At 40.7% G+C, this 12,173-nt stretch overlaps 1 protein-coding gene across 4 annotated transcripts in view; it reads right to left on the bottom strand.

Annotated features, from left to right (window-relative positions):
• The window catches only part of KIF13A (kinesin family member 13A), a 96,086-nt gene that overhangs the window by 21,392 nt on the left and 62,521 nt on the right, over positions 1-12,173 (bottom strand). For all 4 annotated transcript variants that reach the window (XM_071553193.1, XM_071553194.1, XM_071553195.1 and 1 more), the window contains exons 17-19: positions 7,533-7,743; positions 2,368-2,530; positions 1,614-1,754 (exon numbers count right to left, since the gene is read on the bottom strand). In XM_071553193.1, coding sequence (XP_071409294.1) covers positions 1,614-1,754; positions 2,368-2,530; positions 7,533-7,743 — 515 coding nt within the window. The remainder of the gene's footprint in view (positions 1-1,613; positions 1,755-2,367; positions 2,531-7,532; positions 7,744-12,173) is intronic.

Genomic DNA, 12,173 nt, shown 5'->3' with positions numbered 1-12,173 from the left:
TAGAGACATCAAAAGGGATGACACAAAGCCATCAACGTGGGAACAGGAGATCAAATAACCTCACAGTATTGCAAGATCGTGGCACAAAAATGACGTCGCTATCAATCTTTTCTGTTCCTTCCTGTTACACAAGTAGAAGAGACTGGAAGCATATTACAAATCTGAAATGAAATCTCTGAAATAAGACATTATAAAATCTTTTCTTTAATAAGGGATGTAATAATACGATGACCTATGCTTTTGAGTTATGTCAAGACAAAGCAGACTTTACCATGAGTATGCACAGTAGTTGTTGATTTCAAGATATTTCACCTTACTTTTTTAATGAGAGGACTAATTCTGAGACTGACAAAGCTGTTTTGGTTGCTGTGCACCACTACAAGGGCAAAAGGGAAGGTGCAGGATGATTCCCACTTAAGGCTACAAGTGTTCTTATGACTCCCATAGAGCTGAGATCAGACCTGCAGCATTTTCTGTGCAAGTACCCTGAACACAGCCACAAAGAATTCCTGCAGATTCCTAGCACAATATGCACTCCTCTCAGTGGATTTGTTAGCTCCTTCTCTTCTTCTCCTCCTTCATCCTCAGGACATGCATTTGACCTCTGTGTTTCTACACAGCACATAGAACACATTCATTATGGATGACACAGGTCATGGGAAGGATGACCCTGGCTCAGGCAGACATCATGTATTCAAAGGATGTGCTATCAGTCCTTACTAAAGTCAGCAGCAAAATCATCCTTGTCTTCAATGGCACAGAAGAATCTCCCCTGTGTTATGACTTTAGAGATTCCCATTGTCCCATCCAAAGGCACAACAGTTGTTCAAACATGTTGGAGAGTGATTGTTGACCCAAGTAATTCAGGTACTCCCTATCAGCCACGAGAGAGTAAGATACACTTCCTAAGTAGGTTACTTAGATGTCTTCTGGAACACCAAAGGTCATGTCTCTTGCCAGTAAACAAGCAAGCTTTTGACAAGTCTCATGCCTATCTGCCAAGGCTAATGTACTACTTAAATTTTCACCAAACACCACTTGGTTTTGATGGAAATACTGATGTAGATTAAGTATCTTCAATTGATTTCTTCACTGCTTTAAGGCTGGGGACATATAATGAAATTAAAGAATATTTCATATTTCAAAATCACGTTTTACCCCACCAATATGTTTTGCACTGTGAGTGTATATAAGCAGTGTATCCTTACTAGCTTTGATACCAACCACAATTTAGTAATTTTATTTCCAATGTAGCTTGTTGTTTCCATTGAGAGCTGGTGGTCATCTCCAGGGCACTTATACTATGCCAGGTAAACATATCATGGTATCAAGAGCACAATTACATCTCAGCACAATTATAACTGACCTCAGCACACTTAAATCTGAGAACACAAGAGAGATAGGACACAGCTGTGTTTTATTATGCATAGGCATTTTGAGTATCATTAGTCACACTGTTTGGGTTTTGGAGTTCTGTTTGTTTGGTTTTGGGTTTTAAAAATAAAACATAGTACCCCAACCTTTCATACACAAAGTCATTGCACTTGCTCTGTACAACATATTAAAAAAACCAAACTCAATCTTTGATCTATTTCAGAAAATATGTAAAGTACCTCAGGAATCTTCTCCTTCCACTCTTGATAGAGGTCTCTCATGTCAATTAATTTGTTCTCTAGTTTCTCAATGGTCCACACTTGAGTTCCTTTTCCTTTTCTTCTCACTTGAATAGCAGGCTCGCTCACTATTGCACCCCTCTAAATCAGGAGAAAAAACAATCACTGCAGGAAAGGTGCATGTGAGTAGTTTAATTCTTCACTCAAACTGCCTTCCTAAAAGGGAATAAAATACAGAACATGCAGTTTCTGTCTGCATGTCATGGTACCTGTGTCCTCACACACAGCATGCCCTATGCATCTCTGAGGATCCAGGTCTCTTTATCCTCCTCAAACAATGACCATTCCCACAGGAACATGAACATAATCATATAATTTATGACAAGCATATTATCCTAATTGCAATTATATTTACAGGAAAACCCTTATGACACAAAGATTGGAGGAAACAAAACCCATTAATTTCTGTGAACGTAACTAAAATGCAGGTTCTGCAGCACCAGAACACAAATGGCTGTTCACAATGTGCATGCACATGTGGTGATTATGGACTTGAAAAAACCAAGAGCCATACTTAATGTTGTGTTCCCATTTTTATTTAATTACTCACTTTCAGTACATTAGTCAGGTATTGAACCTATTTTGCCTGTGCATAATCCAACAAAAGCTACATTTTATCACCTCAAATTAGATATACATGTCTACATAGTTTAGCCACAAAGCTACATTTTCCAACACTCTTTATTATCATTACCTTTTTGTTGGCACTGAGGTTTTCAGCAGGGATCTGAAGTGTTACTTGGTAATCTGTGAGCTTACTCATTTCTTCTGCTAAGAAGTTTGCTTCTCTCACCAGAGTATTTGCCTTTACTATTTGCTCCCGAAGTTTAGCCAGACTCTGTCGAAACAATTCATCCCTGTGGTGCAGCAGGTAACATGAAAAATACAGAGAAACCTATTTCTATTATTGGAAAGCTGCAAATAAAGGTGCTAACAAAGACTTTTCTGGAACAAGTTTACAAAGAAATGCTGTGTGGGACTGTGTCAGCAAACATGAAACACTGTCAGATAATTTTATTGAGAAAAAGCAGTGATGGTGTATTAAACAAACTAATTACTGTCAAGGCAAGTCTAGCACAGAGATGCCCAAATAAAAGGACACAGTAATATGGGAGCTGTTAGAGTGATGATTTGTTTAAAGCCCTAGGGACATTCCTAATTTTCAAGAAATGAAATAATTGCAGCTGTCTTTGTCTTTAATCTGGAGTCCTGTCCCACAGAAACTACCAGTCCCAACATGTAGGACTTCATCTTGATAAAACCTGCATTTCCTCAGATCCTGATGCTGGAACCTGCAACCACTGCAGGCCACAGCTTTACATCCCACCCAGGGCTTTGCAGTGCCACAGACCTCCCTCCACACACTTAAATGTCTCAAGTGTACACATTAAAAATATAAATAAAAAAAATGTGAAATCCTATGTGTAGCAATGTATTCACAATATCTGGCAAACCAACTCTCACCTGTGAGCCCAAAGTATCCTTTAAGTAACAGCTGAAGCAGCACAGGTTAAAGCTTGTGCACTCTGCACAGTTAAGAGGCTCTGGACAAATTCCAGAAAGGTTTTTTAGGGCTTGTCTGAGCAAATCTGTTCTAACCTAACACCTGGCAAACCTGCTGCGACACATATTATATACATACACCTGTGTAACAAGATATACTCTCACCTGGGAGTCTCATCCTTAAATTACCTTTTAAAACTATCACCATTATCCTCTGAGCAAATGCCCCTGTTCATTCTGCCTTTCTTTGTAATCTCAACAGCACTTAGTGCGTCTCACCATCTTCATGAAACTCATGATCAAACTTCAGATATTTCTGAAGTGCTTCCCTCCATAATTCTTCAGCTTTTCTAAGCAAAGTCCTGCTGAAATATGGTATGGGTTATGCACATACACTTTTCATTTCTACAAACCCCCCCTACATTATGGACAAACACAGGAGGAGCAAGTGAACTCCTGGGCCTTGCTGTGAATACAAAGTTGGCCTGCTTGCCTTTATTCAGACATGCTTAGATCTTTTGTATGTTTTTATAGCACAAACCACAGACAACTGCTCATATGCCTCTCAGTCACCAACAGAATTCTACTGGAGTGGCTATCTTTTCTCAAAATATCCCAAAGAACAGCCTGGCTAATTCAGATTGCACTCTGCTGGTCCCCTGATATATTAGCCCTGAATTCGAGTGCCTTCAACATGTTAGAACAAGCAGCTTTGTCTCTCTGCCCTATCTGGCCCAGGTTTGCAACACTGGTGGGTTTTGTTGAGTAGCTTCTTCTAAGCAGTGGATTTTTAGTCATCTTGCTCCACATCTGCTCCTGCTGTGGTATGGAAAATTCCTTTTCCTCTGCCTCTTGCTTCTGTGATCCAGGCTGTGGAGATTAGACAAGCAATTCCAGACCATGCCAGTGACACATTCCACAGACAGCTGTCATTTTGGATTCACCCAGAGAATGAAGGCAGAGTCAAGAATTACTCACTAAAAAGTACTAAATAATCAGAGTGCATTCCACCTGCAGCACTGTGAGACTTGAGGAAGAAGTTTTGATCTGGATGAAAGTGCTGGAAGAGCCTCTGGATCCATCTCCAGCCAGTCCCTGCCTTGATCTGGGACACCAGCACCTGGCAAGCTTTTTGGGAAGGCTCCCACACCAATCTCAAGCTACATTCTTGAGAAAGGAATAGTTTAAGACTGTAAAGAGAACCTATGAGTAACTCAACTAATTATTATGGGCAGTTCTCATTAGAGTTGTGTTTTTCTGTATACAGCTGTGCCAGAAACTTAAAAAAAAGAAAAATTCCAGGTAGGATTTTTTAATTCTTACTACATGAAACATATGATAAATTCCATTAGGTCTGGAGCAAATATTCCTTGAATATGATATCCTGAAACAATCATTTAAGGCAAACAAGGAAAAAATCTGGAGCAAATACCCACTGAACATGAAATCCTGAAAAAATCATTTAAGGGAAACAACTGACACTCATTGCAAGTCTCTGGGATTCCTAAGGCCAGAGAGAGAATAAGCTGAACTAAATCTCTGGTCCAATACACCACCACCCCAACAAATTAAATTTATGCCAAGAGGATTTAACACCAGGCCAGGTACCATCTGTCCTTCCACAGTCAGCAGAAAGCTGGAATAAACTCTCTGCAATGGGTTCCAGCTGATCTGGCAACTACAACCACGTGCCTACATCTGATACCTCTCAGACTCATTTTGTTGGCTGATCCAGTAGAGTTCAACTTCATTTGCAACAGCTAAAACTGCATTAATCAAATCCTGTGCAATCCAGACTCTTGGCTGTTTTGCACATTTTTGACATCCAGTCTTCCCATTCTTTCCTGGATTTCTTGCCCTCTGGCCAGTTGGCTTGTAAACATCCTCTCAGCAACATGTAATTCTGCTTTTGCAGCAGAAATCACTCAAAGATTTTTTTCTTTCTGGTTTCTTAGTTAAGAAAATGCAAATTTTTTCCCATTTTTTTCAGAAGGCCAAACCTCTTCCAGAACTATAAATAAATAAAGAGTATACCTAAGAGGATCTTCTGGAGGACAGAGAACTGGTAATTCTCTCAGAAAAACTGCCTGTTCAATGGCAGTGCTGCCAAAATATCATCAGACTCCTCACTGGTTGCTCCAAAGAGCATTTCTTCTTCTCTTTTTTCACAATGCAGACAAGTACAGGCTTCAAGTAGTTCAACAGCTACATAGAATAAAGCACTCACACATGAAATTCAGAGGCAAAACTGCTTGTTCAAAGCACAGCTCCTCCTAAGAAGCATCTAACAATTACTCAGAAGTAAAGGCTGGCAGAACACTCAGCCTTGATAGGACTCCAGATTTTATTTTTTTAATATGATTACATGGTTATGGTGGTTAATTTTAAGCTAATCAATTACCATTATTTCTTCTCAGCCCTCGAGGACAGGGAAGTTTTTGGTTACTTCCTTTTCCCTTCTGCTGCATCTTTTTAGAAGTACTCCCTCCTTGCCAGTAAGCCCAGTTTTCATCTCTGCTACTGAAGAGGGTTCTCAATGATTTCTTGATGGCCTTGCTGTGCTCACAGCAGTTCTGAACATCAAGGGCTCCAGCTGGGCACGTTTCTCACTCTGCACTCCTTGTGCATCCCTAAAAGAGCCTGCAAATCCCAACCCCAATTCTGCAACATTTCACATTCAGTTCCCAAGGAGTCTGTTTTTAACTCTTACAGGGGGCAAACAATTATTCTAATTGATGTTGAATCACTGCATTACTTCCCCCTAAAATTGCAATGCAAAACATTCTAGTCATCCCTGGTCAACAGTCAGCTATTTGTTTAGGGTTTTTTTCCCCAAGCCAAACTGGGAAGAAATTACAAAACAAAATTTTACACAAAAACTAAACCAAGGTGTGTTCTGTTCTAACACTCAGTTTGAAGCTGCAGCACAAGCTTAGCTTTCTTTTTTTTAGGCTCCTCTTATGAATGGATTTGTTTTGTTAAATGGTAGAGAATAGAGCAGAAATAATTATATAGAAAAAGAGCACTCAAGTTCATTACATATAGAAATGTGGAGTGAATAAGGAAGTTTCTGTTATAAAAGAAATACATAAGAAAGAAATTACAAGAAACCTGTTAGTAAATCTAGACATTCTTCCTTCTGAAATAAACCCCAGGACAAAATACTCATTTGTATGGAGAAAACTTCTCTGTATTTTTTAAAGTTTTTTTGGATTATAAAATACCATGCTCTCATTGTATGCTCACAAGACACAATGCTCCTTAGTGGACTCCATGTCTCAGTTGACAAATTTACCTTTCTGCACTATCCTTTTCTTTCTTTCAAGAACTAGAACAATACTTGCTAAACCAAACATTTCACGAGCACTTTTCTAGTTAAAAAATGTCAACAAAACAAAAAAAACTACAAAAAATTCCCAAATCTACAGTATTTGATTATTTACTGACAATAGCAAAAGCTGTATTTTTTTGTGTTTTGTGAGTTAAATCTTGTGCACATGTTACACATCAGAACTTAGTCCTAAATACAATGCTAATAACCCTTTGGTGGAAGCAGATCTTGTGCTGCAAATCAGCTCCACAAAACTCAGTGTCGCTTTGTTGTTGACAGAAGGTTCAAGTCCCATCTTTCCCCTCTTTGTAGTTCTCATTAACAGAATCATAGAATAAACTGGGTTGGAAAAGACCTCTGAAATCATTAAGTCCAACCCTTGATCCAACCCCACTGTGACTACCAGATCATGGCACTCAGTGCCACGTCCAGTCTCACCTTAAAAACCTCCAGGGCTGGAGAATCCACCCCCTCTCTGGGCAGCCCATTCCAATGCCTGAGCACTCTCTCTGCAAAGAATTTCTTCCTGATATCCAACCTAAACCTCCCCTGGCAGAGCTTGAGCCCCTGCCCTTTTGTTCTCCTGCTGGTTGCCTGAGAGAAGAGACCAACCTCCACCTCGCTACAACATCCCTTAGGTAGTTGTAGGGCGTGATAAGGTCTCCCCTGAGCCTTCTCTTCTCCAGGCTGAACACCCCCAGCTCCTTCAGCCTCTCCCCACAGCACTTGTGCTCCAGTCCCTTCTCCAGCCTTGTTGCTCTTCTCTGGCCCAGCTCCAGCCCCTCAATCTCTTTCCTCAACTGAGGGGCCCAGAACTGAACACAACACTCACGGTGTGGCCTCCCCAAGGCAGAGTCCAGGGGAAGGATCACTTCCCTGGGCCTGCTGGCCACGCTAGTTTGGATCCAGGCCAGGATCCCATTGGCCTTCTTGGCCCCCTGGGCACACTGTTGGCTCCTGTTGAGCTTCCTGTCAATCCAACCCCCAGGTCATTCACTGCTCTGGTTTAAGTGAAGCATTCTCACCTCTCCTCTGTCCAGAGGTTGACCTTGTGCTGGGCAGTGTGGGCAGGGTAGGAGAGCCGGTGGCCGCCGTGCTGGTGCTGCCGCTCGGGTGAGAGTTGCTGCCGCAGCTGCTCCAGCTCACGCTCGTACATCAACCGCTGCTCCTCCAGCGCGCTGCGCTTCTCCTCCAGGTACTGCTTCTCCAGGATCTGCACCACGTTCTGCACTGGGTCTAAAAAGAAGGGAGGAGGTAAAAAAAAAGAGGGAAAAATAAGCCAGAACGGTGAGGAAATGTTGTTTTAGAATCATAGAATGGATTGGGTTGGAAAAGAACTCCGGGATCATGAAGTCCAACCCTTGGTCCAACTCCAGTCCCTTTACCAGATCATGGCACTCAGTGCCACAGCCAAGCTCACGTTAAAAACCTCCAGGGATGGGGAATCCACCCCCTCTCTGGGCAGCCCATTCCAATGCCTGAGCACTCTCTCTGCAAAGAATATTTTTCTGCTCTCCAACTTCAATTTCCCCTGGCAGAGCTTGAGCCCATCGTGCCCCCTTGTCCTGTTGCTGAGTGCCTGTTTTGGCATTACAGAGCACTTGTTCTTTGGCTGGTAACAACAATCCCAAGAGGCTTTCAAACACAAGGTGGCTGTTGGCCCACAAAACAAAAGCCAAAATTATAAATATTGCATCAAATAGATAAATCCAGACAAGAAATCAAAAACCAAATGGCATGCAAAGAGGCTACAACAATGGTTAAGGACCCCCTGCCTATTGCATATTTCAGTGCTGTGAAGTTATAATATATTCCAGAATCCCAGTGGGATAAAAAGGAATAGATGGAAAAGGAAGCAAATTAATAAGAAAACAAAGCAGCACAAAAGGGAAGACAATGTTAACCAGAGAAGGAAACGACTTAAGGAAGTAAAAAGCAATTTACTTTCTCCATTTTGGCAGAGAACAAAACACGTTGGAGAACTGCAGATGGAAACCAAGACAAGCAAATTGTCTGGTCACACATCACATTGCACTGGTATGTCACACAGCCCTGAGGCAAACAAAGTATGTCCTGGAGGGGAGCTCTGTGTTTAGCTTTACAAACCACAGCTTGTGGTTTGTATCAACCAGAACAAATACCCATTTGGCTGCTCTACCCTGAAAAATCTGCTGGTGTCAATCAGCTACAGATAAATCTGGAGTGCACTGAAATTAAAGAAACATTACTCTGCCTATTCCTGGATTTAGGGCCAATGCCAGACTGTGCCTCTGAATTAATCATTTAATGGAGTAAGCTCCTTCTATATACTACCAGTATATATATCTGAAAGCTCAGATACTTCAAAAAAGTGGCTTGCAAGAGCACCAGTCTAGATATCCACCTATCAGACTGTTTATTCTCTACAGCACAGGAGGAGGGAGAGAGAGTTCCAAAGCTGGTGGATTATTAGGGGAAGCAATACTGCAGCTCTAGGACATGCCAGGATTTTGTAATGCAGAGAACTTCAGCTCTAAAACAATTGCTTGTGATACCTCTCCCATTTCATCAATATATAAACAAAAGCCAAGCAAACAAACTGAAAAAAGAGCTGCTGTGATTTAGTTATTAACCCTCGTGTCTTTGCTTCTTGCAGATAGTTCTGCAAGTTGCTGCTGTGCTCCAATCCTTATCCATGGAAAAAAATCACTCTCTTCACACAAGGGCACCATAAAATACCACCAAAATGGTAAGTATAAAATAAAGCACAAAGTTAAAAATCAGTCACTATAAATAGTAACCCAACAGAAAACTAGTGATGCATAAAAGTGCCTTAAAATAACCAGCAATGTTACTTTTTAGTACATGACATTCTCAGAAAGAAGTTAGCTATTATTAGCTTTTAAACAGAAAGTGCAACAAAAACCCAAGTTCTAATATTCTAGATTACAAATCAAGTTATTGATGTTGATCTGCATCATTTTATCCTCCAGATAATACTAATTACCTTCACATGCACAGATTTTGCTGCTTAGTCCTCAAGCCAGTTTTACTTGTATGTAAGAACATGTGAGAAATCAGATATTATGCAGATGACAGCAAAGAACCATGGAAGAAATGAAAAGCCCTCTATTGTGTTTGCAAACACAGGAAATGAAGCTAAGGCTGACTCACTGAGACTTTACTAAACTGCTCAAAGAAGAGCTTTGAGTTCAAGGAACAGATTTCCTTAATAAAAGTTACCTTTTCAGCCATCTAATTCCAGCATTACAACCACAACAGGATAAAATGATACCACTGGAAATGTTTGGAACAAGATGCAGGAACCTACTCTAAAACTTCCCAATTTCAACATAATCCTCTACTGCTTGGGGGAAGAAAAGAAAAAAGGTGGGTTAAGTTTGTATTGAAATGCAAAAGGTAAATTCACACTTCTAGAAAACTCTTTCATTTAACTTTTGAAAGAGTTTACACAGGAAACCCTAAGCCTGTCTCAGGGAAAAAGCAAAATATGGTGTGAATTATAAATTATCTAGGTAGAATATGAAGAAATAAAGAGTTAATTTTTTCGTAGTTCAAAAGAACTATCAATTAAAGTGTTTAAATTGAACACCATGTTCTGTAATTCTGGATTCCTCATGCAAAGTCAAATAAATTAAGAAAGATTCTACCCAGTGCCTGCCAAATACACAGCAAATTCCAAAGAGTGTTAAAACTCCCAAATTCCAATCCTTTACATATTGATGCAACAAGATTTCAGTGACCCTGAAAAAACACTCATATGCAGTTAATCCTCTGCAAAATCACAGGATACTAACAGTGAACATAAGGATGTATCTTCTCCATAGGATGAACAGCATTTATTACCTTGCTGCAATGTCACTTCATTCACATCTGGAATCTCTTAATCCAGTAACAAGGGTGCTGAGTAAAACCCTTAAAGTTTCCTTTAAGTGTATTTTTCTAAGCAAGCTGGAAGAGGGTCATGACACAGGTTGCTTTGCTGAGTTTCATCAAATTCCCCTCCCTTGGCTCAGATGAGAAGCTGCCTGACCTAATCCCACTGTTTATTTAACCACTGCACAGTATACAAGAATAAAGTAAACTACTTTGATGCACTCTGTGTTTGAGCAGCATCACAAATTAGCAGGAGAAAGCTGACCTGACAGAATCCCACAAAGAGAGTTAACATGCTGAAGGAAAAAAAGAATCTGGAGGTTTTCTTTGCAGCAGTTTGCAAAGTTACACGTTTTCCCTTGAGGTTCTCTGGAGCCTGATGGAGTCTGTGACACTGCTGGACTGGTTACATGCCATAAAACAAATGTGTTTGCACATTGGAGAAGCCAGAGTATTTATTTAAAGAGCATTACAATTCTCAACCATCAAGGGGGGGAAAATCCTCAAAAAAACCCCCAAAAATCCCAAAAGAACAAACCAAAAAAGCCAAAACAAAGGAAACCCAAACCCTCTTGTTTTGGGCTGTATCTATACATGCCTATAAAATAATTATCAAATTTTTAAAGTACCTCCTTATTCCCCCCCTTAAGGTTTCTCCAGAGAGAATGGATAATAAAATTAACTGTCTTCAATCATTTATTATCCTTCCTTGCCTGTATTTATTTTTCATTTTAAGGAAGAATAAATAAATGGAACTGTAACAAAGCTGCTTTATTTCTTACCCCAGAAAACTGGGAACCTGTCAGAAAAAGAACTGTTTAAGCTATACCCCTAAGACAACCACAACCTAACAGCACCATCTAATTTCAAATAAAAGGCTGATCCTCACAGCCATTTGTTTAGTCAGCTTTTTATTATCACAGAATCCCAGACTATTCTGAGTTTGAAGGGACCCACAAGGACCATCGAGTCCAACTCTTCAGTCAATGGCCCACACAGGGGATTGAACCCATGACCTTGGCATTATTACAACCAAGTTTTAACCAACTGAGCTGATCTCAGGGTCAATTACTACTCCAATTTAGTCAAGCAACACCTATGTGAGAGTGAGCAGAAGCAGCAGAATAATTGGGATATGACACCTCTAAAATGATGCAACATTTGTGTCTGCAAACATTTGCTGTGCATTAGGGAGGAAAGGGAAAGGTCTGTGCTGTTCTTGACCAAGATGCAGGAGACAACTGACCAAGACAAAAACTGGCCTGGACCACCATCAGAAAAGCCTCCTGAACTAAAACACAAAGACACTTGGAATATTGTGAAGAATCATTTCAATTTGCCAGGTAATAACAGCTGAAAACCAGAAGATGTGACCCCCTGCCCAAAGAACACTGACTCAGTGTGGGCTGCTGCAGTTCAGGCAGATCCCTGGTTAGTGGCAGGCAAATCAAGCACCAATTAATGCTTTCAGGCTTTCCAGCAGCCTCATGCACGAGCCAGTGGAGTTCAGAACCTTTGTCCCAGTTTTGGCACAGATATGGGATGGTCTGAGGCCTTAACACAGGCAACAGAATCTTCACCAGGGATGACAACACTGAGGACCACCAGGACGGCAGATTCATCTGAAATTCGTCTCCTGGTGCGAGTGAACCATAACAAGAATATTTCTGTCATCAAACAACAATTTCACATCAGTTTAAGTGACCTGACCCTGTAACCCACTCACACACTCCCATTAAAAATAAAACTGCAAAAAACCTGCAAGTTATTGCTAGAACGCTGAGAAAACA

The sequence above is a fragment of the Pithys albifrons genome, chromosome 4, assembly GCF_047495875.1.
Source record: "Pithys albifrons albifrons isolate INPA30051 chromosome 4, PitAlb_v1, whole genome shotgun sequence".
NCBI classification, from domain to species: domain Eukaryota; kingdom Metazoa; phylum Chordata; class Aves; order Passeriformes; family Thamnophilidae; genus Pithys; species Pithys albifrons.
Note: the sequence above shows the minus strand (reverse complement) of the source record. Positions and strands in the feature narration are given on the sequence as shown.